At 35.0% G+C, this 26,428-nt stretch overlaps 3 protein-coding genes across 3 annotated transcripts; 2 read left to right on the top strand and 1 right to left on the bottom strand.

Moving 5' to 3' along the window:
* Positions 1 to 735: 735 nt before the first annotated feature.
* Positions 736 to 3,562, top strand: LOC141691468 (receptor-like protein 33). The gene is made up of 5 exons (XM_074496207.1): positions 736 to 1,138; positions 1,259 to 1,477; positions 1,793 to 2,727; positions 2,762 to 3,261; positions 3,558 to 3,562. The coding sequence occupies exons 1-5, from the start codon at positions 785 to 787 to the stop codon at positions 3,560 to 3,562; spliced, it is 2,013 nt and encodes a 670-aa protein (XP_074352308.1). The 5' UTR covers positions 736 to 784.
* Positions 3,563 to 16,583: 13,021 nt separating this feature from the next.
* On the bottom strand, positions 16,584 to 17,922 carry LOC141688873 (transcription factor GTE7-like). Its single transcript, XM_074492997.1, has one exon. It carries the CDS (start codon positions 17,882 to 17,884, stop codon positions 16,700 to 16,702), a length of 1,185 nt encoding a protein of 394 aa, XP_074349098.1. The 5' UTR covers positions 17,885 to 17,922; the 3' UTR covers positions 16,584 to 16,699.
* Positions 17,923 to 19,302: 1,380 nt separating this feature from the next.
* On the top strand, positions 19,303 to 25,931 carry LOC141691467 (receptor-like protein 6). Its single transcript, XM_074496206.1, has 7 exons — positions 19,303 to 19,469; positions 19,712 to 22,204; positions 22,304 to 22,439; positions 24,265 to 24,414; positions 25,038 to 25,196; positions 25,251 to 25,379; positions 25,857 to 25,931. Exons 1-7 carry the CDS (start codon positions 19,303 to 19,305, stop codon positions 25,929 to 25,931), a joined length of 3,309 nt encoding a protein of 1,102 aa, XP_074352307.1.
* The last annotated feature ends 497 nt before the right edge of the window (positions 25,932 to 26,428 follow it).

The following is a 26,428-nucleotide window of genomic DNA, read 5'->3' as shown; positions in this document are numbered from 1 at the left end:
AATACTTTCATCTTTATGGCCCAAGTGGTGTAGTTCGATTTTGTTAGCATTGGGATGCTCAGGCTGATGGACCCTTCTTTAGACTTGTTTGCCTCTATTTTTCTATATGCTCTGATACCATATGTAGAGACTAGGTTATAATATTGAAAGATACAGAGAGAATAAGATTTGCTGGTATGGAAAACTAAGCAATCGAATTGATCTTGTCAACATTACATAGGAAGAATAAATATGCAAAAGAGAACTAATGAGCTACAAATTAGGCAATCATGTCCTAGTTTAACTCCACCTTATTTGCTTATACTCCTAAACACACGCAATAATCAGCTGGCCAAATCTCACAAACAGATACGTTGATTATTCATAAACTAAATGAAGTAAATAAAAAGAATTTGTTTAGATTAAAAATTAATCCCAACAGTTACCAGCTACATGTTACTTTTTTTGATAACTAAGTGTTTGGGCCAGCTTGCGCGGCTAACTAAGGACAGGGCTAGCACAACATCCCACCGTCATGACCATACTTTGAATATCACATCCTCACTAAAGGCTATACTTATTATTATATTAAGTTATTAAGCTTCATGGTCTAATATAATATGTACCATGTGCTTTGCTTTTGATTATTATAAATTTATAATTGGTAATGGCCTAACAGGCACTACCAATTTTACTTTAAATTCGGGTAGAGTCTGAACTCTCTTAAGAACAACAAATAGAGGTCAATACACAAATCTCAAACTTTTGATCTGTAATAAGAACTTTAGAAACTCATAAAGCTGCAATGTGGAAATGCATAGGGCTTTTCACAATCATGATAATGCTTCTGTTCTTGCCGAACCATGTTATTTCCTCACCTTCTGCAGCAGCTACTACACATTTGAGTCCAAACATGCAAAAGCTTGCACTATATCAGTTTAGGCTTAGCATGTCCATAGATGCATATGCTGCTGCGTGTAATTCTGGAAGCATATCTAAGATGATGAACTGGAGTATGAGTTCTGATTGCTGCACGTGGGGTGGAGTGACCTGTAACCAGAAGACAGGAGACGTGATCGGACTGGACCTGCGTTGCAGCCAGCTTGTAGGAGCTATCTATTCCAACAACACCCTCTTCCACCTCTCTTTGCTACAATTTGTCTATTTAGATTATAATGATCTACATGGATTATTGCCTGAAGAGATTTTCCACCTACCCAACTTGGAATAGTTAAGTGTATATCACACCAATCTCACTATTAGTTTACCAAAAAGTAAGTGGGGAAGTAGTAGTAATCTTCAGGCACTTTATCTTGAACAAACAACGTTATCGGGAGGAATACCTGATTCAATAGGTTACCTCAAGTCCTTGATCCTTTTGTCACTCCCAGATTGCAAAATCGATGGGACTATTCCAAAATCCATAGGTAATCTTATTCAACTCACTAAGTTGGACCTCAGTTCCAATAATCTCACTGGCCTAATTCCTGAATCTTTAGCAAATCTTTAAAACCTTACAGTCCTTCACCTTTATAACAACAAATTATCTGGTCATTTTCCCTCTTGGGTTGCCAACCTTGGACAACTTGAAGAGTTAATTCTGTCAAATAATTCACTAACAGGACCCCTGCCCTCCAACTTTACTGCTCTCTCCCTTCCAAAACTAACTAATCTCCAATTATTTCAAAACTTGCTAATTGAGATAGTACCGTCTTGGTTGTTTGATCTTCCATCCTTATTATACTTGTCTATAGATTATAATGGCTTCACAGGTCAGCTAAATGAGTTCCATGCTGATAAGTTGCTGCTACAGGTTTTCACTTGTAGCAATAATTTAATAAATGGATCCATCCCTGAATCTTTTCTTAAACTTGTGAGCCTAACCACGCTAGATTTTTCTTCAAACAATTTTAGTGGTGTCTTGGATATTGAAATATTTGCACGCCTTGAATACCTCGAGACTCTTGTTCTTTCTTATAATAGTCTATCATTGAGAGTTACAAGTACAACTATGCTCCCTCCTCAGATTATGACTCTGGGTTTGTCGTCGTGCAAGATCAAGGAGTTCACACATTTTTTAGGAACTGCAGAGAACCTCAAATATCTAGATCTGTCAAACAACCAAATTCATGGGGAGATTCCTCAAGGGATTGGGATGGGTAAATTTTATAATCTTGATCTTTCTGGAAACTTCTTAACATGTGGTATCGAGAATCTTTCATGGGACTTCTTAGAGTATCTCAATCTCCAGCCTAACATACTTAACGGATCATTGCCTGACTCCATCTGTAATTCGACCTCTCTTAATGTTCTCAATTTATCCCATAACAATTTAAGCGGTGTGCTTCCGGCTTGTTCAAGAAGTTTAGACTACACTCTTTCGGTGTTAGATGTACGGATGAACAGCATTAGGGGAAGTATTCCATCAACTTTATCAAATTTTCGTAAGTTAAGAAGTTTAAATTTGTACGCCAATAAACTGGAAGGAACAATACCTCGTTCTTTTGCAGAATTTGATTATTTAGAAGTTTTTGATCTTGGAAGCAATCAAATAAAAGATACCTTCCCTCAGTGGCTAGAAGCTCTTCAAAATCTCCAAGTTCTTAGTTTGAAGTCAAATAAATTGCATGGCATCATAAACAATGTCTCAAAGGTAGAAATCCCATTTCCTAGCTTGAGAATCATTGACCTATCCGACAATGAGTTTTCAGGTCCCCTGCCAGCAAAATATATTGAGAACTTCAAAAGGTATGATGAATCGTGACGTAAATAAAATGGAAAGGAGTTATATGGGAGATTCTTATTACAGTGATACAGTTACCATGGTGATAAAAGGGGTTACGTTTGATTTTGTCAGGATTCTAACTACATTCACAACAATTGATCTATCTAGAAACAACTTTGAAGGACAAATTCCTGAACTTATTGGTAATTTGGAGTCACTTCGATATCTCAATTTATCACACAATCATCTCTCAGGCCGTATGCCATCCTTAGTTGGAAAACTGTCGGTGCTAGAGTCATTAGACCTCTCCTTCAACCGACTAGTAGGATTTATTCCTCAAGAGCTTACAGGTTTATTTTTTCTTTCACGTCTAAATCTCTCTTACAATGATCTTAATGGTCACATTCCAGAAGGAGCTCAATTTGGAACATTTGAAACTGATAGCTACATTGGGAACTTGGCTTTATGTGGACGTCCATTGTCCAAAAGGTGTGATAGAGAGATTACTGAGACTCAAGAAAATGCAGATGAGGATGATGATTACTTCTTTATGTTGGGTATAATTCTAACTACACAGCAACAATGGGCAGTTATATATATATATAATAACAAGAACAAGGCAAATTACCAAATAACCAACTAACGAAACAAAACACGAAGGCAATAACAAACTATAAACACTGTAATTGACAAAGAAAGTAAAGAAAACTTATCTCTTATCGCTTTCCAAATTCTGATAAGAAGAAGAACACAACAGCTGAGTCGCCAAATCCTTCAAGAGGACTTGACTGTTGTTGAAGAGATTATTGCCCCCCACTTAAGCTGTGATGAAATGCAGCAATATCGCTTACAGGATAAAACAACAACAGATCAATCTAGCCACATAACCAGCAATGATCAACGGCGACTCGCACCTCAGTTTGCCCAAAAAATCTATGCAACTCATATATGTTTGCGAGGTAGGCACCGAGACTTGTGTCATTTTAATCTCAAGTATACCTCTCAATATATAGGCATCTCAAGTTGCTCTTCTTCTATTTTACTCGATGTGGTACACCAAGTAACAAAACAGAAAAAGTAAACAAAATAGGTTTTCCTTATTATTTATATTATATCCTGATTAATTAATATTAATATTACAAAATATATTCAGAGTATGATTAAAATAATCCTTACTCAATATATTTTATATTAATAATTAAATAATCAATATAAATAATTAAACTTGTAATAGAAAAGAAAAATATAAGAGTTCCCACTAGCACTAGGCCACACAAGCATTCCACTTATGCTAGTAGTTGTAAACAACACTAACACAAGATGCTATATAAACTCAATATCTTTCTTTTACGATACCAATGTGGGACAAAATCCCCATAACCCATTTCAAACAAGCAACTTTGTCTCAATATATTCATGGATTCCACTAAGAAAATATCTTAGATCCAAATATGAAAGTTTAAGTCCTCATGTCAAGGAACAACCTCCAAGTGTTAGTTTCCGGAAATCATATCAAGAACATATATAAAATATACCTCAAACTTTCTATTTTCTAACAATCCCCCACAAATCCATAATTAAATTACATACCAGATTTTATCATGACTTGCTTTTCAGAGTCGGTACCCTCCCGGGTTTGAACCCTCCTAAGTCCTCTACTTCGATGGCTACCGGATACAGATGGAATGTTTCACCTTGAATCTTTATCCGTTGGGTGTAACCACACTCCATAGACGATGACAAGTCAAAGGCTATGGTGCCAATCTACGGCTTTGAGACGTTAATGGTCATGTCTTGATCCTGTTCGTCGAATGTTTCGAGGAATAACCCTTTCCTCTAATTGCGACCACACAATTACATTCGCTTAGCTGGGCATCTCCAGAGATGTACTGCTATCATCTCGTCAAACGACTTGACCCCATTCAGAATTCAAATAACTCTTGCTAACTAGCAGTTCAAGTACCTCTTAAGGTTTATAGGGAATAAACTCAGATACATAAGTATCTAAATATATATGGTAGAGGTACTACCAATTCATCCTTACAACTTGTTATTACCATATTGAATACACTTCGAGGGATCTCCTCTCAGGTGTATTGGGTTCCCGCTGTTGATGAATTATGATGGGTTACCAGTCCCATCCCCAACTTCGACCTAAGGACTATAGCATGCTCAATCCCTTTAGTCAGCGGATGAACTATATTATCCTGAGTTCCTATGAACTCTATAGCAATAATCCTATCATACACAAGACCCCTTATAGACTTTAGTCTAACTTGGATGTGTCTCTTTATTTTAATATTATACTCTACACTTCTGACTTTGTCGATAGTTGTACGACTATCACAATGAACATAAATGGCAGGAAGCGGCTTGCTTACTACAGGTAACATACTCATGAGTCCATGTAACCATTCAGCCTCCGTCCCCGTGGCATCAAGTGCACACAACTCAGCCTCAAAAGTAGACCGGGTAATCAAAGTCTGTCTAGAAGACTTTCAGGACACTGCTCCACCCGCAAGGATAAACACATATCCAGTCACTCCATTGGAACCAGATTTCTTAACTATCCAACTTGCATCACTGTACCCCTCGAGTACCCCCGGAAATCTCCGGTAATGCAAGCCAAGGGAAATAGTTCCCTTCAGATATCTAAGAACTCTATCCAGTGCCTCCCAATGAGTCTTGTTTGGACATCTTGTATATCTAGCCAACTTAGACACAGAATAAGAAATATCTGGCCTAGTCACATTAGCAAGATATTGCAAACTCCCAATAATCTAAGAATACCTTAACTGAGACACAGGAACTCCTGAACTATTCTTGACTAAGGTAACTTTTGAATCATATGGTGTACTAGCGATTCTACAATTTGAATAACCATACTTCTCAAGTATAGATTTCTCTATATAATGAGACTGTGACAAAGTTATTCCATCAGTTGACTGAGTCAACTTGATCCCAAGAATCACACTAGCTTCACCCATATCCTTCATCTCAAAGTACATCTTCAAGAAACTCTTTGTCTCGTTAATAATCTCAATATTGGTTCCAAACAACAAGATATCATCTACATACAAGCACACAATCACACAATCATTACCTCTAACCTTATAGTAGACACACTTGTCACTTTCATTTACTAAAAAATTCGAAGTTTAAAACAGTTTCATCAAACTTTTTTATGCCAGTCTATAGGTGCTTGTTTAAGGCCATAGATGGACTTGACTAGTCTACATACTTTCCTCTCATTACCAGAAGCAACAAATCCCTCAGGCTGATCCATATAAATCTCTTCTTCAAGGTCACCATGAAGCAAAGTTGTCTTTACATCCATTTGATGGATGATAAGACCATGTACAGAAGCCAATGCAATAAGCATTCTGATTGTTGTCATTCGGGCAACTAGAGAATATGTATCAAAATAATCAATGCCTTCCCTTTGCCTAAAGCCCTTAGCACTAGCCTAGCCTTGTACTTATTTATTGAGCCATCAGGGTTTATCTTCCTCTTGAAGATCCATTTACATCCAATAGTAGAACACCCTGGAGGGAGATCAACTAACTCCCATGTTTCGTTCGAAACAATTGAGTCAATTTCACTCTTTACAGCGCCTTTCCAATGCCTTGACTCCGAAGAATCCTTGGCTTGACGGAAAGTTAAAGGCTCATCCTCGACATTGTAAGTGATAAAGTCACTTCCAAAGTCCTTGACTACCTTTGCACGCTTACTCCTTCTAGGTTCCTCTGCTTCGTTAGGAGTAGAGCTATTACCAGGATCCACCCCCACATTTGTCATCTTTTCCACATGATCAGGAATAGAAGTCGATGTGTGAGTGAGATCATCCTCAGAACTACCCAAAGGTATACCAGTCTTCATAAGGAATACTTCCTCAAAGAAAGTTGCATAACTCAACTATCGTATTCGCCACAATACCATCTATGTCAGATTTTGATAATAAAAATCTCATAGCAGTTGTGGTTTCAAGATAGCCCAGAAAGATACAATCAACAGTTTTCGGACCCGATTTCTTTCTCTTGTGTTCATGGACAAGCACCTTAGCAAGGCACCCCCACACACGAAGATAACTCAAACTTGTCCTACGCTTTCTCCATAATTCATATGGTGTCTTGTCCATATGTTTCAGAGGGACTCTATTCAGAATATGGTAAGCCGTATTCAGAGCCTCTCCCCACATGTACTTAGGCAACCCGAAATTAATTAGCATACTGTTAATCATGTCTTTAAAAGTTCTGTTCTTTCGTTCTGCCACCCCATTAGACTCAGGTGTGTATGGTGGAGTAACCTCATGAACTATATCATTGCTTGCGCAAAATTCATTAAACAAGGTACTCGTATACTCACCACCTCTATCAGACCTCAAACGTTTAAGTATTTTACCAATTTGTGTTTCAGCTTCATTTTTATACATAATGAATTTATCTAGTGCTTCATTCTTATATTTAAGTAAATAAACATAACAATATCTACTACAATCATCTATAAAGGTAATGAAATATCTACAGTGATCCTTAGTCAACACACCACCAAATTCACATATGTCTGAGTGCACTAAATCTAACAAGTCTGAATCCCTAACAACATTATGAAAAGGTTTCCTTGTTTGTTTAGTAGTTACTCACACTTGACACTTAGATTTCTTATCAATGGCGTACTTTGGAATCAACTCTAAATTCAACATATTCTTTAGAGCACCAAGATTTAAATGACCAAGTCGCAAGTGGCACAAATCAGATGATTCTACACAATTAACAGAAGGTGCAACACTATCATTAATAAAACCACCCAAAACGGGTTCAACATTTATTAAAAACAAACCATCAGACAAGTAACCCTTGCCAAAGAATGTACCAGTATGAGTAATAACTACTTTATTACACTTCAAAGAAAGTTCAAAGCCGTTTTTAACTAAACAACTTCCACTTATAATATTTCTACGAATAGAGGGAACATGATACACTCTAGTGAGAGATAGAATCCGCCCAGAAGCAAACTTCAGGTCCACGTTTCCTATTCCAAGCACTTGTGCAACACTAGCATTCCACATCGTCATTGTCACTCCATGACTGTTGATAAGATACAAACAAGCTAATATCAGCACAAATATGTACATTAGCTCCAGTATCAATCAACCATTCACGTGACAGATAAGTGGAAAGTAGTACAGGGTGGTAAGTAACATACCAGTCATCGGTTCCAGAGGCAACAACCTCACCAATGACCATATTAGCTATTGGCCCACTCGTGGTTCCAAGTCCAAGCACAATATTTGCTTGAGCTACCACTCCAGCTTTCTTAGCTTTCTTACTTGGACAGTCCTTGCTCCAATGACCAACCTGTCCACAAGACCAACATGGTTTGTTCGCCTTTGGTTTCTTAGCCTTGTTCTTGTCAGGTTTAGTGTTAGCCTTCTTAGTGACTACCTTTCTTTTCTGTCCTACATTCACTACATTCACCTTCGAGCTCCCATGTTCCACAGGCAACACATGTCCCTGTTTGGACTTGTGCTGCTCCTGTACAGAGATGTCCAACATCAAGTTAGTCCATGTGATCTCTCCTTTCTGTCTTTTCAGTGAGAGAGCAAACTCTTCCCAAGACTTAGGGAGCTTTTCAATCACAAACATCACTCGAAACTTCTCAGGCAAGACCATATCAGACTCACCCAAAGCATGAACCAAAATCTCAAACTCATGAACCTGTTCAATCATGGATTTCCCATCCACCAACTTGAAATCAAGAAACCTAGCCACATAATACTTCTCAAGACCTTAAGAATCAGTATTATAGGTTTGGTCCAGCTTTTCCCATAAGACTTTAGCAGTATAGGCATCTGATGAATAAACATCAAACAAGGTGTTCTCCAAGGATGCCAAAATAGCTGCCCTGGCCACCCCTTCCTTCTCAGCCCATAAAGCATAAACCTTAACAGATTCAGATTTCTCTTGATCCAACCTAGGAGGATCATACTGTACCACTAACCATAGACCCTTAACCGTTAATCAGAGCTTCATTTTTTTTTCTGCCAACGAGAAAAAGAAGCTCCACCACTGAATTTATTAGGCATAACCGATAAATCAATTGGTTGGGGAAACGATACGTGGTCCAGTCAGTGGTAGTAGTACCACCAGAACCAGAACCAGTCTCAACAGTTTTAGGAACATCAGCAGTTTTTTTAACCATCTTGCTAATTAATATATAACACAGTTAATCTCTTCAAGATTGTTGGGTATAATTCTAACTACACAGCAACAATGGACAGTTATATATATATATATAATAACAAGAACAAAGCAAATAACCAAATAACCAACTAACGAAACAAAACACGAAGGCAATAACAAACTATACAGACTGTAATTGACAAAGAAAGTAAAGAAAACTTATCTCTTATCGCTTTCCAAATTCTGATAAGAAGAAGAACACAACAGCTGAGTCGCCAAACCCTTCAAGAGGACTTGACTGTTCTTGAAGAGATTATTGCCCCCCACTTAAGCTGTGATGGAATGCAGCAATATCGCTTCCAGAATAAAACAACAACAGATCAATCTAGCCACAGAACCAGCAATGATCAACGGCGACTCGCACCTCAGTTTGCCCAAAAAACCTATGCAACTCATATATGTTTGCGAGGTAGACACCAAGACTTGTGTCATTTTAATGTCAAGTATACCTCTCAATATATAGGCATCTCAAGTTGCTCTCCTTCTATTTTACTCGATGTGGTACACCAAGTAACAAAACAGAAAAATTAAACAAAATGGGTTTTCCTTATTATTTATATTATATCCTGATTAATTAATATTAATATTACAAAATATATTCAGAGTATGATTAAAATAATCCTTACTCAATATATTTTATATTAATAATTAAATAATCAATATAAATAATTAAACTTGAAAAGAAAAATATAAGAGTTCCGACTAGCTCTAGGCCACACAAACATTCCACTTATGCTAGTAGTTGTAAACAACACTAACACAAGATGCTATATAAACTCGATATCTTTTCTTTTACGATACCAATGTGGGACAAAATCCCCATAACCCATTTCAAACAAGCAACTTTGTCTCAATATATTCATGGATTCCACTAAGAAGATATCTTAGATCCAAATATGAAAGTTTAAGTCCCCATGTCAAGGAATAACCTCCAAGTGTTAGTTTCCGGAAATCATATCAAGAACATATATAAAATATGTCTCAAACTTTCCATTTTCTAACACTTTAGTGGCTTTACTTGGAAAGCTGTGATGATTGGATATGGCAGTGGAATTGTGTTTGGATTTTTGATAGGATACATGATGTTCATGACATGAGAACCAAAATGGATCACGGAAATTATTGCCAGAAAATTGCGGATCAAGGTCAGAAGGCATGAGATTAGAATTTTTTCTAGAAATTTCAAACTTGTATTTTGTATCCTCTGGTGTTAGCTTCCAAAGTTGTGGTTTTACAGTAGTTTAATTCTCTCATGAGTATATACTGAATAAATGAAGTTGCATAAAAGTACATCTGCCTTCATTCTCTGAATTCCGTCCCATCTTATCTTTCACAAATGTGACATTTCGTCAGGCTTTCTCTAAGTCCTCGCAAAAAAGACATGTAGCAATACAAAATAATTTATAAGCTCGAAAATAAAGGGACATCATATCATATTTGAAAGTGTGCTTGTTTAAAATCATATCAAGAAAATGTTATTCAGCTGGAAAAAGTAAAGAAATTGTTTCACATAGTAATTGTTTCACATAGCTCGAGCTGAAGACCAACAATGGAAAAAACGAAAGCACGATCAAAGAAATACTTACTTGAATAGTATGTTTTCCTATTAAAACTATTGTTGAGGACGAAAGCTGCATAACATGCTTGTGAATCCATGTTACTTAGTGTAGCTGGACATTATGATATATGGAGTCAAGCTGCACGTTGAAATAGGAACATTATAACCATTGCTTTGACAAAACGGACTCATAATTGTTTATAGCAATGATATTAAGAATACTCGTTGTTGCAGCTTGTTCTTTTTGACTACTAGGTTAACTGCTACGTGTTACTACACGACATCTTGCTAAATTTGTATACTAATTACACTTTATATTCTCGACTGATTATAAAAACATGTGAATAGAACTTGAACGCGCTGAACATCTATACTCTTTAGCGAAACTATATATAATTTAGTGCAAAAAGTATCAAATTATTTGATACTTACAGTTACTTCTATTCTCACTAAACTTTGTTTTTAATATAAATAGATTTCTATTCTTTTTAAATTTTTTTTCTTTTTAGTTAGTATTCATCCAATCATCTATTTACTTTATAAAATAAAAATATTTTTTAAACAATTTATAAATTATATTAAAAATTTATTAAGTTACATTAAATTAAGTGAAATAACTTATATATATTTTTAATTTTAGAAAAACTATAAATAGATTAAGTAAATTACTAACACAAATTGACTTACATTCTCTATAAACTTTATTTATTTAAAAATTACATTAAAGATTTATTAAGTTACGTTAAATTAAGTAAAATAACATATATTTACTTTTATTTTGAAAAATTACTAACTACAAAATAAACTATTAACACAAATTGACTTATATTATCTAGTAAACTTTATTTTCCATAGTATTATTTTAAAAATAATTAAGTAAGAACAAATGACTTTAGTAACATTTATTAACCTTTAAACTGAAGATTATTGATTTAACGAATGTATTTGTTACTTCCATTACAACGTATATTTACTTTAAATTAAAAATTATATTTTAACAGTAACAAATTTATGGGTTGTATTTATATTATATTAAGTAATATTAAATTAAGTTTAATAACATCTATTTACTTTTAATTTGTAAATTATTTTTTATCGATAATTAATTAATATTAAATAAACTATATTGAAAAGGTTAATTATAAGATAATTATCAAATTATATTAATTAATATTAAATTATCTAAAGAACACATATTTGGTTCATAAGATAGAGATACAATTTGTTTCACAAAAATAAAACTAATATGTTAGATTTCTATATCAAGTAAAACAATGCAAAACTAGAATTATAGTGGAAAATTTCATAACTTATTCGATTCTTTTTAAACACATATTAATAAGCGAAACTATTTATAATTTGGTGCAAAAAGTAAGTACCAAAGTACCTTTGGTAGTTGACTTCTATTCTCAATAAACTTTGTTTTTAACACAAAATAGAGTTCTATTCTTTTTAAATTTTCTTTTCTTTTTAGTTAGTGTTCATCCAATCATTTATTTACTTTATAAAATAAAAATATTTTTTAAACAATTTGTAAATTATATTAAAAATTTATTAAGTTACGTTAAATTAAGTACAATAACTTATATATATTTTTAATTTTAGAAAAATTATAAATAGATTAAGTAAATTACTAACACGAATTGACTTATATTCTCTGTAAACTTTATTTATTTAAAAATTATATTAAAGATTTATTAAGTTACGTTAAATTAAGTAAAATAACTTATATTTACTTTTATTTTGAAAAACTACTAACTACAAAATAAACTATTAACACGAATTGACCTATATTTTCTGTAAACTTTATTTTCTATAGTATTATTTTAAAAATAATTAAGTAAAAGCAAATGACTTTAGTAACATTTATTAACTTTTAAACTGAAAATTATTGATTTAACGAATGTATTTGTTCCTGTCCATCATAACATATATCTACTTTAAATTAAAAATTATATTTTAACAGTAACAAATTTATGGGTTGTATTTTAAATTAAGTTTAATAACATCTATTTACTTTTAATTTGTAAATTAATTTTTATCGATAATTAATTAATATTAAATAAACTATATTGAAAAGACTAATGATAAGATAATTATCAAATTATATTAATTAATATTAAATTATCTAAAGAACAAATATTTGGTTCATAAGATAGAGATACAATTCGTTTCACAAAAATAAAACTAATATGTTAGATTTCTATATAACTAAAACAATGCAAAACTAGAATTGTAGTTGAAAATTTCATAACTTATTCAATTCTTTTTAACCACATAACTATTGTTTACACATACCAATTTATTATTGATATTAATATATTAATTTCAATTCATGTTTCGCATGGATGATGAATAATTCTCTACAAATATTAATTAATTATTGTACTCACTAGAAAATTATACAACTATTTTTAAAAGTTTATGTAATAAAATTTCAACCGACAAAAATTAACTTCTACTCTCTGTAAATTTCACTTTCCTTCAATTTTTATTTGTTGCTGAATATCCAAGCGTCAGTTTAATTTAAAATAATCGTATTAATCGTATTAGTAAGTTAACATGTATAAGTTAATAATTAGGTGAATGCACAACTAAAATTATACCGGTGAAATTTTAGAGTTACACTTAATTTTGATTTTTTTAACTACATATTTTAACAACATTTTCTATATTATGTTTAGATCTGTATTTTGCACCGATTATGAGTTTCAATTTTATGTAAATAATAATGTGATATTATTATTTTTAATTTCGGCCCCGTGTTTGGCACGGTTACCAACCAGTAAGAATTAAAAGGTGAAGGTATAGAATAATATACCACATGTTTCACTCATTATTATTCTATTCTTCCCTAATAACAGAGGCAGCTTACCCCTTTTCCTTTAAATACTGAGCTTTGTAACTCAATAATGAGAACCAGACGGTGTTCAACAAAGGAAACTCAAACGTTAAGACCTGCGATTTGATACACAGAAAAATCTGAAAGCTACAATGTGGAAATGCATAGGGATTTTCACAATTATGACAATGCTGCTGTTCTTGCAGCATTATGTTGCTGCTTCATCACCTTCTGCACCTATTACATTTTTAAGTCCTAGCATGCAAAAGCTTGCCTTGTTTCACTATAAGCTTAGCTTGTCATAAGTACTTCTGCCACATCAGTTTGTGATGAATTGCAACATCACACTTGGAACATGAATTCTGATTACTGCACGTGGGATGGAGTGACTTGTAACAACATGACAGGGGACGTGATCGGACTGGACTTGCGGTGCAGCAACCTTGTAGGTTGCATCCCTTCCAACAGCACCCTCTTCCAGCTTACTCATCTTCAATCCCTCGACTTAAGTGTCAATGATTTACATGGAGTATTACCTGAAGAGATTTTCCACCTACCTAGCCTAAAACAGCTAAGTTTACTCTATAACTCAAATCTTGTTGTTATTTTACGAAAAGTTAAGTGGGGGCAGTAGTAGTAGTCTCCAGAGTCTTTCACTGGGATATCTCAACTCCTTAACTTCATCTGGAGGAATACCTGATTCAATAGGCTACCTCAATTCCTTAACCTTTTTGTCACTCTCAAATTGCAATTTCTCGGGGCCAATCCCAGTATCTATAGGAAATCTTACTCAACTTACAGCATTGGACCTCAGTCTCAATAATTTCCATGGCCATATTAAGAGATCCATAGGAGAGCTTACTCAACTTACTAATTTAAACCTCAATTTTAATCAATTTAGTGGTCAGATTCCTGATATTTTAGCTAATAATTTTAACCTAACGTTTCTTTCTCTTGCTGGTAACAATTTGAGTGGTCAGTTCCCCTCTTGGATTGGCAACCTTAGACAACTCGAATCTTTAACTCTGTCACAGAATTCACTAACTGGACCTCTTCCCACCTATCTCACTGCTTTCTGCCTTCCAAAAGTAACTGTTCTTTATATGGGAACGAACTTGCTAAATGGGACGATACCATCTTGGTTGTTTGATCTTCCGTTGTTAACAGACTTATCTTTAGCTAATAATCGCTTCACAGGTCAGCTAAATAGTTTGCAATTCTATAGGTTATCCTTGAAGGTTTCCATTGTAACAACAATTTACTTGATGGAACCATTCCACTATCATTTTCAGAACTTGTAAACCTCACTGATCTAAATCTTTCCTCAAACAATTTCAGCGGTGTACTAGATATTGAAATGTTTTCACAACTTCAAAATCTCTTCACAATTGATCTCTCTAATAATAATTTATCATTGAAAATTACAAGTACAGCTACGCTCCCTCCTAGAATTGGGATTCTAGGTTTAGCGTCCTGCAAGATCAAGGAGTTAACAGATTTTTTCAAACCTGCAGAGATGCTGATCTCTCTAGATCTATCAAACAACCAGATTCATGGGGAAAATTCCACACTTGATCGGGTAGACTTCATGGTTTAACCTAAATCTTTCTAAAAACTTTTTAGTTGGTGGTCTTGATCATCTTCCAGGGAACATCCTGTATCAACTGGATCTCCACTCCAATTTGTTCAATGGATCATTGCCTGCCTCCATCTGCAACTCAAGATATCTTAAAATTCTCAATTTGTCTGATAACAATTTGACTGGTGTACTTCCCATATGTCCAGAAAGATTAAACTACAGTCAAGAAACAACTTTGAAGGAGGAATTCTTGAATCTATAGGAAATCTTGAGTCACTCCGGCATCTCAATCTATCTCACAATCACCTCACAGGCCATATACCATTGGTACTTGGAAAACTGTTAATGCTCGAGTCACTCGATCTCTCTTTCAACCAATTTGTGGGAGTGATTCCTCAACAGCTCACACGTCTATATTATCTTTCGCGTCTGCAACTCTCTCATAATGATCTTAGTGGTAGTATTCCTGAAGGAGTCCAGTTTCATACATTTCAAGATGATAGCTACGCAGGGAACTTGGCACTCTGCGGACATCGGTTGTCTAAAAAATGTGAGAGGGTGATTCTTCTTGACACACTAGTAGAAAAATACGATTATGATGATTACTTTCTTAGTGCTTTTACTTAAGTAGCTTTTCTGTGATTGCATAATCAAAATCCTCTTGTGTTAGCTTTTAAGTTGTGTTCTTTTAGTAGCTCGAACTTAAAACTGTTCCTGTTGTATTTATCATACAATTAAAATATTTATCTTGTTTATTTTTTTCCCTTCATGTCTTTCATGAATATAACATTTCATAAATTATCTCATTTTCGACTGTTTGTTACTTTCCTCAATTCATACCTCAAGGTCGCCATTATTATGATTTCAAGTTAACAATGGCAGACAATGGCGAATTCTAGTTATTTCTGTTGTCATTTTGATGTAAATCTGACAAAAATAATTAGAATCTACCCTTCCCTTAATTTCAAGAAATTTTAATTAATTATCAGTCTAAGAAGTAGTATTTCTCCCATCCATATGTCGATTAGAGAAAACAGAAAAAGTGTATAGCAATGGTATATCAAGCTTCAATCTCATCCTTGGAGAAAAAATAAGTGTAGTTGTTGTAGCTTCGAAGTGTCTAGAAAAGATCAGAGGCAAAGATAACACGAGCCTGGTTTCTGAGAGTTAAAAGATATAGATTGTGTGAGGATGCATGTGATTCTGCAAACCGAGAGTTAATTTGAGGTTATAATCACATTCTGATTATGTAAGGTAATATCCGAAGAGGTTTTATGCACAAAAAGATTGAAGGGGCATAAACCATCAACCATCTGGTATCTTAATTTCATCTCACAATCATCTCTCGGGCAAATACCATTATTAATCGGAAAAATTGGTATTGCAAATTATTTCAAAGCTAAGACTAACACACTCAGAACTCAGCAGGAAAGTAAAAAATAGAGCCTAAGCAACAACAAATAGCAGACAATGGTGCAATACTTTATTTCCACCACTACACAAAATTACTTGCCCTGCACTACTATTTTTCTTACTCTCTGTTGTTCTGCAATTGCCTGCCCAGGCTACCACATCTCTATTTATAGTCAGTTCTTTCTACACTCATTTAACAACTAAAACTAAAAACTATATATGCCTACCAAAGATATGCCATTTACTAACAAACATGATAGACTAACAAGACGAGACAGAGCAGCAAATCTATTGAAATTATATTCCAAAAACAAAAAAAATACCGACTACTTAATAAGTTGACCGAGTTTATATAACCTTATCATTCTCTTCGGCCTTTTGAGTTAAGCCTCACAAATCTATGCAAATCCCACATGGTCTCGTTGTCAAGAGCTTCAAAATCAAGCTCAACTTCCGCATCTTCATCAGGTATCGTCATCTTAGGATTCCGCTTGCCCACAATCTGCAAAATCTCATTCAGATACTCCTCATCCTCAGCCAATTCTTCCAAGACCTGCCCCAACTGATCCCTTTCCAAATCACTCATACTTCCTCTCAATCTTGGATTTTCCTTCACCTCTTTCATTGTCCTTTGCTTCTTGGATACAGATTTTTTAGCAGCTCTTTCACATTTTTTTGCATCCAATGCCTCTACCAATGGTGCTTCATCAGACAATGCCTCTTCTGTATCATCCTCTGTCAACTCAGCCAAAGCCTTACCAAAAGCCGGAACAAACAATGTATCAAACATTTCAAGAAAAACAGCAGCCATTGTATGAACAGGATCTCCCTTGAAATTATACAACATAGCATTATCAAAAGTCAATCTAACATCTTTCGCAAAATCAAGCGGAGTTCCATAACCACCCTTATCAAGCTTCAACTTGACAGTACCTAGATCCATAGGACACTTAACAATCTGATTATAATCAGGAATCTTTAAAGCAACCACATCCACCGGCTTATTAAACACCCAACCATGCTTATGTTTCATCAACTTATCCAAAATCGCGCCGCACTTCCTCATCATCGTTGCATCAGCTTTTCGAGTGTCTGTCAAATTCAGCTCCATAGTCTTACTTCTTTTACTTTCCCTATCAGGAGTTATTTGCATTGCACGCTTTTGCCCTGTGATCTTAGTCTTCTTACTACTACTCTTCTTAGCAGAATTTCCTCGTTTACGCAACTCAACATCCTCGATTTTATCCAACTCTGGTTGACGTGCCTCGATCTTTTTTACTAAACCCCGAATTCTCTCCACATTCGAGAAAAATTTGTCCTTGAGTTCATTAAACTCAGTTTCCGAACAGGCATTAACATCAAAGTCCACGAGATCATCTAGGTACGATTGTCGAAAAGCTTCCACGTGATCACTAATTTGTTGCACATCAGGTCCATGAACAAAACTCTGTGGAGTTTCGTTAAGTTTAGGGTTTAAGGTTTTGATGTTTGTGTTGTTGTTCATGCATGGGGCTTTGAGTTTGCTTGGGGAAACGGGTGACGTCATCTGGATCCAAGACAGAATAATAAATCTAGGAGACAATGAGAAAGTGTTGATATGTTTTGTAGTTTGGGATGCAATGAGATTTCTGGGTATGGCGCTTTTTATAGATAAATTAGATCGATCCGATTGAGTTTTGGTTTGTTTGTAAGCCGTTGATGATTACTTTTTTGACGGTTTAGATTGATTTGAATTTGGAGACAGATACTCCTTGTTAAAACCGATTTATACTAGAAAAGGGTTATGTGGTGTTTGACTTGAAAATAAAATTATGACACTCATGTCAAACTAAAATTAGCAATAAACTTATTACTCACAAATAGATTGTAAATATATATTACAATTTTATTAAATATAAAATTAAATGTATACATTCTTAATACCGGGAAATTGATAAAACAATTAAGTTTAACAAATTTGGCAAAAAAAAATTTTAAAAAATTTATTTAAAAATTGTAATAGACCCCATTCTTGTACTTAATTATATCAATTTAACTAATATTATTATTACTAACACTTTGTTTATTTCAAATATATCTTAGTAATGTTTATATAGTTCCAATTTTTTAAAGCCATTTATTTTTATATTTATTAACATCAAGTTGGTGCTTACTTTTTTTTAGAGCAGTGCTACGTTAATCAAATTGGATTAATTTTTTTTTATAAAAATGATGTGACAGATTAGATATTTTAATTGGTGTTATTTTATGACCCATTCTAATCAATAAATATCACATATGATAATGTGAAAAATTTTGCATACAATTTTGTTGCGGATTTAACGTTTTTTCATTTTTGATACTCTTAATCTTGACCTCTCCAAATAGAACAAGAACTGTGACTCCTCCATCAAGCCTTCGTTGGCGGGTGATGTTGCTTACTTTGTTCCATGCCAGAAGAAGTATTTGCTGAGTAGAAGACTTGTCCAATCGAGTCTGGAACCAATTTAAAGAAGTCTGAACATGTAAACATAATTAGTAAACTCAAGCTATAAAAATGTGCAAATGTTAAGACTGAAGTACAGATGTGGAGTTTGCGGTTTCTCCTGCAATGATAAACTTGCGAATTCTGGGGTATCATAAACAATGTTTCTAGGCAGAACAACCATTCCCTAGCTTTAGTATCATTGAGCTGTCTCACAATAAGTTTCAAAATCAAATAAATAGTACGTAAGAATCATTTCTTATACAAAAACAAATAGTTGTTCTTACAGAATCATTCCCTAGATTGAGAATCATTTCTTACGCAAAACAAATAGCCTGATTTGGATTGTGGTGGGGAATCGGAAAACCTTGGTAATGAGGGTAAATAGGAATGAGAATGATATGGAATCTCAAGGAGTGGGACTGAGGAGGGTATGATTTACTTATCTCGAGGGAATGAGATTTCAATTCCATATATCAAAATTACCAATCAAAATACTAATGCATGGGATTGAGGTTCATGTTCACGTTAACGGGGCTCGGGGCTCGGGGCTCGGGGCTCGGGGCTCATTGACTATGAACCAAACCCCTACTACAGACCAGAGTAGGCTAAGCAGCGGGAGAGACCCTGTGCAATGGCGGATAATTGACTCCTTCTTGTTCCCCATGTAAGCAGATAATCCATCCTGTCTCGTTTTTACATTTGTCAAACACATAGTTAAGTCAACTCTCCTTGGAAATAAAAGAATCACATTAGGAAAAAATCTAGGTGATGACATACAGTTCTTAAAAAAACCCAAACTAGACTTAGTTTTAAGGAAACAATGAAAATGTCAAAAAAAAAATGAAATATATTCGTACACTAGATTTTCTTTATTGATTTTTTTGGACTAGATTTTATATATAGTAGGTGGATTGAGATCGTCGATCCAGAAAACTTAAGCATTGAATCTGCATTTAGATATACAGAAACTCAGAAAGCTGCAATGAGGACATCCACGGGACTTCTCAAAATCATTATAATCCTGCTGTTCTGGCAGCATCATGTTGCTGTTTCATCGCTTTCTGCACCAACTACACATTTGGGTCTTAGCATGCAAAAGCTTGCCCTGTTTCAGTTTAAGCTTAGCTTGTCATTAAATACTTCTGCTTCTACACATTGTACATCTTATCCAAAGACGATGAATTGGAGCATGAGTTCTGATTGTTGCACGTGGGATGGAGTTACCTGCGACCTGATGAAAAAGGACGTGATTGGACTGGACCTGCAGTGCAGCCAACTGGTAGGAGTAATCTCTCCCAACAGCACCCTGTTCCGACTCTCTCTTCTCCAGTTCATTGATTTCAATTCTAATGATTTACATGGAGTATTACCTGAAGAAATTTTTAACCTACCCAACCTGAAACACTTAAGTGTTAAACATAACTCAAATCTCACTATCAGTTTACCAAAAATTAAGTGGGGAAGTAGTAGTAGTCTTCAGATACTTTCCCTTGCAGATGCAACCTTATCTGGAGGAATTCCTGATTCGATAGCCTACCTTAAGTCCTTAACCGACTTGTCTCTCTGGGGTTGCAAAATCTCCGGGCCAATTCCAAGAACCCTGGGGAACCTTACCCAACTTGCTCTTTTGGACCTCGCTTTCAATCAAATTACTGGCCGAATTCCTGATTACTTAGCTAACCTTCCAAACCTTGAAGTTATATTTCTTAACAATAACAACTTAATTGGTCAATTCCCCTTTTGGATTGACAACCTTAGACAGCTTGTAGTATTAGATCTGTCACACAATTCATTAACGGGACCCTTGCCCTCCAACCTAACCGCTCTCTATTTCCCTAGACTAAATGCTCTCGATTTGGCAAATAACAAGCTAAATGGGACAATACCATCCTGGTTGTTTGATATCCCATCATTAAGATACTTGAGTGTAGATTATAATGAGTTCAGAGGTCACCTAAACGAGTTTGAGTCCTCTAGGTCGTCGCTGGAGTTTTTCTTCTGTAGAAACAATTTACTAAATGGAACCATTCCACAATCATTTTCCAAACTTGTAAATCTCACATTCTTAGACTTTTCGTCAAACAATTTCAGTGGTATCTTGGATCTTGAATTGTATTCGCACCTTGAATACCTTAAAACTCTTATTCTTTCTTACAATAGTCTATCAGTGAGAATTACAAGTACAACCACACTCACTCCAAATCTTCGAAGATTAGGTTTGTCATCTTGCAAGGTAATGAATTTCCCAAACTTTTTAAGATACATAGAAAACCTCGAATACCTAGATTTGTCAAACAACCAAATTGACGGGGAAATACCTCAGTGGATTGGATCGCTATTGAAGGGTTCATTTTCTTCTTTGAATCTTTCTCACAACAGCCTAACGGGTGGTATTGAGCATTTTCCTCTTGACACCCTACGTTATCTTGATCTCCATTTTAATATGCTCAACGGGTCACTGCCTGCCTCTATCTGCAATTCCAGCTCTCTGAATCTTCTCAATTTGTCTCATAACAATTTAAGTGGTGTACTTCCCATATGCCCAGAAAATATAGAATACTCTCTCTCAGTGTTAGATCTGCGGATGAATAGTATCACAGGAAATCTTCCATCAACTTTATCAAATTTTCGTAAGCTTCGAAGTTTAAACTTGTATGGCAATAAACTGAAAGGAACAATTCCTCTTTCTTTTGCAGAATTTCCGTACTTAGAAGTTCTTGATCTAGGAAGTAATCAGATACACGATACTTTTCCACAGTGTCTAGAATCTCTGCCAAGTCTCCAAGTTCTCGTTTTGAAATCTAACAAATTTCATGGCTTCATAAACAACAATTCGCATGTAGACCACCCATTCAGTAACTTGAGAATCATTGACCTCTCATGCAATGAGTTTTCAGGTCTTTTGCCAGCAAAATATATCAAAAACTTCAATGCTATGATGAATGGTGATGTCAACAAGATAGAATTGGATTACATGGGAGATTCTTCTTACAGGGACTCTATATCTATTGTGATCAAAAGGGTAAATATGGAACTTGTCAGGATATTAACTGTACTCACAACCATTGACCTATCCGGAAACAAGTTCGAAGGGGAGATTCCTGAATACACTGGAAATCTGAAGTCATTGCGATATCTCAATCTATCTCACAATCATCTCACCGGCCATATACCATCATTAATAAGTAAATTGGAAATGCTAGAGTCGTTAGATCTCTCTTTCAATCGACTCGTGGGAGCAATTCCTCCACAGCTCACAGCTATAAATACTCTTTCACATCTAAATCTCTCTCAAAATGATCTTAGCGGACGTATTCCACAAGGAGCTCAGTTCTATACATTTGAAAATGATAGCTATGCTGGGAACCTGGGGCTGTGTGGACGTCCATTGCCCAAGAAGTGCATTACCGAGGCAGAAGCCGAAGAAGAAGAAGAAGAAGAAGAAGAAGAAGAAGAAGCAGCAGTTGATGGTGATGATGATGATGATAACTTTTTTAGTGGTTTTACTTGGAAAGCTATGGTTATGGGATATGGCAGTGGAGTGGTTCTGGGATTTGTTATCGAATACATGATGTTTATGGCTGGAAAACCAACATGGTTTGTGGGGATTATTGCTAGAGAATTGGGCCTCAAAGTCAGAAGGATGGAGATTAAAAGAAGATGAAATAGATATTTGGCTGTGTGTGCTTATAATATTATTTGGCATTGTAAACCAGTAACTCTTTGGTGTAGGCTTCTATCAGTGTGTTAATTATGTTTCTAGGAAACAAGTGAAATAAAAATATCTGTCTTATGGATTTTATCTTGTGTATTTACAAGCATGATGCTGTTCTTGCACCATGCATGCATCATGTGGCTATTTCATCACCTTCTAAATGACTGTCTATTCAAAAATTGTGTACTGGCATGCGAAAATTTGTGATTCTTCTCATTCAAAGACGATGGATTGAAGAATGAACTCTGATTTCTGCCCGTTGAATGGGGTTACCTCCAATCAACCAGACAGCAGCGGACGTGATTGGACTGGATCTCGTAGGATCCATTTCTCCAAACAAAACCATCTTCCAACTTTTTCATATCCGGGTTGCTAAACTTTGATTCAAAAATTTAAATGGAGTCTAATATGGCACTGTAGTAACTATACTTTGGAATGTGTACTTACTCTGCTTGTAAACTTATGGATTTCTAAATAATTTCACGAAAAGAGCCACAGTATTTTTATCCAACTAAAAATGATCAATGGTTTCGATGCTATAGAGTCACTAGACCTGTCTTTCAACCGACTTAATGGACTAATTCCTCAACAGCTTACAGATATCTATCGTCTTTGTTAATCTATCAGGTTTATGATGATTGTTTTACAGAAGAGAACACTAACAGCATTATTACCCTAGATCCGAGCAATGCAGTTTATTCAGACTTTCCAGGAGACTATATCGCAAGTTTAGGTTGTTAGGGTTTTGTGTAAATCATGTTTTAACTAGATAAATATCTTTTCATCTTATCTCAACAAACCCTATCCTATAAACCAAGTTTAAATCATTTAACACTTATCTTTTACTTGATTTATCTATTTCAAACAAACTAACAAATTAGCTTTCAAGTTTCATTCAAATATTTTCAAATAAACTTGTTTCAAATCTTATTTATCTTATCCTTTGTTTGAAAATAAAATCTGTTAGAACTTTACTTATAAATACAACTCACTATTTCAGATTTGGGACTAATGCTTTCACGTCAATCTTTTATCATCTGAAACACGTTCTTGTTCATTATTATCAAAGATACAAATCCAGTCGAACAAGATATAATTTGAGTTGTAATCAATTTGTTTATACTTGTACTCGTGTATTCATATCAACTTTGTGCCGGGTTGTGCCAAGCTTGATTTCAAAGTATAGCAAGGTAGTTAGAAGGCTAAGGAATAGTAGCGGGTTATGTAGCAAGGTAGCTTGGGAAAGGGTTTCTTTCAAGTACTATTTTTGTAATCAAGGAAAGACAGTAAGTTCTTTATTAAAGTTGATATAATACATTCTTTATACTAGTTGGCATAGGGACTTGGATGTAGGTCATAGTCTAAGTGTAGGGGCCGAACCAAGTGAAGACTTCTAATGTTTTTACATATTAAGTTTTTCAGCATACTGCATTCATATCTCTGATATTTGTATTCTGCAGTTAATTGAGACTGTCTCATACCTTGTCTCACTTGTAAAGGGACTGTCCCATTTGCATAAGAGACTGTCCCATTTGCTTAGACAATTAGATTTTTTTTATACTATCTATCGAGCCCTTTGAATTTCATTTGGTATCAGAGCAGGTGCATTTAATTCTCTTTTTAATATTTATTTTGCTAGCGATCCATGGCTCAACCAGATAGGTATTCAAATAAGTATCCACCAATGCTCCAAGGTGCTGAAAACTAGAATGACTGGAAAATCCGGATGAAAATCTTTCTCCAGCGTGATGCATTCGAGTGGGATGTTGTAGAAAATGGTTTTACAATTCCTATGAAAGATGGGAAGCCTAAATCCCTTAAGGATCTCTCTCCTGAAGAAGTGAATGCAATGAATTCCAATGCTAAAGCTATGAACTCACTTCTTAATGGCATGGTAGCTACCGAATTATGAAAAGTATCAGCATGTATTACTGCTAAACAAATCTGGGATACGATCAAAGTCAGTCACGAAGGCACTTCTAAGGTACGTGAAGTAAAATGAAGTATGCTAATGAGTGACTATGAAGGTTTCAGGTTAGAAAGAGATGAAAGCGTGCGAGATGCTCAAGGAAGATTCCTGACATTGATGAACTCTATCTCACTTCTGGAAAGGATCATTCATCAATTTGAGATCAATAGGAAAATCCTCATAGCAATGCCAAAGAAGTTTGCACCAAAGGTTACAATTCTGCAGGATTCAACACTTCTTTCAACTATGGACACTTTAACACTCTTCAGTGAATTGGAAGAGTTTGAAATCAGCTACGAAGATATGATAAAGAAGATGAAGTTCCTCGTAAAAAGACTCTAGCACTCAATGCCGAAGCTGATGAGTCTCCTGATGATTCTGATGAAGAGATTGCTCTTCTGACCAAGAAGTTTCATAAATTTCTTGCCAAACGGAATGCCTCCAAATGACCTATGAAGTCACAGTTTCCAAAGAAGGACTTCAAATCTAATCCTAGCAAGGAGAATAAAACAAATCAAAGTAAGGATACATGCTTTGAATGTGGAAAGAAAGGGCATTTCAAAAAGAACTGCTACAAGCTGAAGAATAAAAAGAAGGCACTAATCACTTGGAGTGATGATGAATCTTACGTTGAGATCGATTCAGACGATGGAGTTGCTCAACTCTGCTTTGCAGGACTCGAGGACAACTCCAGTGACAATGATGCGGTACAAAATATAAAATATAATTCAAGTACATCTTCATCTATGTTAAAATTGCAGGTCCAGGTTAAGAAGTTAAAAGAAAAGAATGCTTACTTAAAAAAAGCACTAAGTGAAGTTCTTAGTGAAATGGATGACCTCATGAAGGATATAGTCTTGGTAGCTGAAAACAAATCTTTGCTTGAAAGGGTTTCAAAACTGACTAAAGAAAATCAATATCTCAAAAATGAGATTGAGATGAAAGATGTCTGTCTTGAAGCTTTGAAGAAAGAGTCAATTTCTGTTGATCTAGAAACTGTCAAAAGAAACAATGTTCCTAATCCCCTGGTTCCGGAATTAAAGCAGAAAGTGGCACAGCTTGAAAAGGATTTAGCGAAATATTTTCATGGAGAAGGAACTTTGAATGCTCTTCTTGGTGAATAAAAATCTTCTCTTGATAAATGAGGTTTAGGATGTGAATCAATCAAGAAACATGCATTTCAAGGTGGTTATAAGCGAGCTCCTATGAAGTATAAGATGCCTTATGAGAAATGTCGAGATTGTGGCAAATTTGGCCACACTACATCTGAATCTAGATTATGTGGTATCAAGGGCCACTCTTCTAACTCATCTTATAAGTCGTCTGCTAGATATAAATCTGCTAATACCTCCTTTAATATTGTTCAGATGTGGGTTAAGAAATCAGATAGACGTTTATATAAGATGTGTGATACTAACTTACCAGGACCCAAGGTTAAGTGAGTACCGAAGAGATAAAAAATTATTTGCAGGTTTGCTTGAAGGTCCATGTTCCGCGAAATAAATGGGTCATCGACAGTGGTTGTTCACGTCATATGACGGGGGATAAATCCAAGTTTCTATCTCTAGTTACCAAGGAAGGTGGTTTAGTTACTCTTGGAGATTCAAACACCGTCCGAATTATTGGAAAATGCACCATTTGTAATGACAGGTTTGTTATTTCTAACGTTCATTTAGTTGATGGTTTGAAATACAATCTTATTAGTGTAAGTCAACTTACCGATGCTAGTCATAAAGTTAAGTTTGATAAAGATGTATGCTATATTGGTACTCAATCTAATGAGTTTGCTTTAGTTGCCAAAAGAAAAAGGAATATTTTTGTGTTAGATTTTGATGAACAGCAGGAGAAAATCTGTCTTGCTACTGTTCAATATCAGCAGAATCTTTGGCATCGACGTCTAGGTCATGTTCACATGGATCTTATTCGGAAGATGTCTTCT

Source organism: Apium graveolens, chromosome 10 (assembly GCF_009905375.1).
Source record: "Apium graveolens cultivar Ventura chromosome 10, ASM990537v1, whole genome shotgun sequence".
NCBI lineage: Eukaryota > Viridiplantae > Streptophyta > Magnoliopsida > Apiales > Apiaceae > Apium > Apium graveolens.
This window is presented reverse-complemented; position numbering and strand designations above follow the sequence as displayed.

Coding starts and splice junctions, on each gene's coding strand:
- LOC141691467 (XM_074496206.1), top strand. CDS start 19,303: ATGCATGGGATTGAGGTTCATGTTCACGTTAACGGGGCTCGGGGCTCG. Junction 22,205..22,303: donor GGACGTCCATTGCCCAAGAA/GTGCATTACCGA, acceptor TAACTTTTTTAG/TGGTTTTACTTGGAAAGCTA. Junction 25,197..25,250: donor ACTCCAGTGACAATGATGCG/GTACAAAATATA, acceptor TTAAAATTGCAG/GTCCAGGTTAAGAAGTTAAA.
- LOC141688873 (XM_074492997.1), bottom strand. CDS start 17,884: ATGACGTCACCCGTTTCCCCAAGCAAACTCAAAGCCCCATGCATGAAC.
- LOC141691468 (XM_074496207.1), top strand. CDS start 785: ATGTGGAAATGCATAGGGCTTTTCACAATCATGATAATGCTTCTGTTC. Junction 1,478..1,792: donor GCCTAATTCCTGAATCTTTA/GCAAATCTTTAA, acceptor TTGCTGCTACAG/GTTTTCACTTGTAGCAATAA. Junction 2,728..2,761: donor TATATTGAGAACTTCAAAAG/GTATGATGAATC, acceptor TAAAATGGAAAG/GAGTTATATGGGAGATTCTT.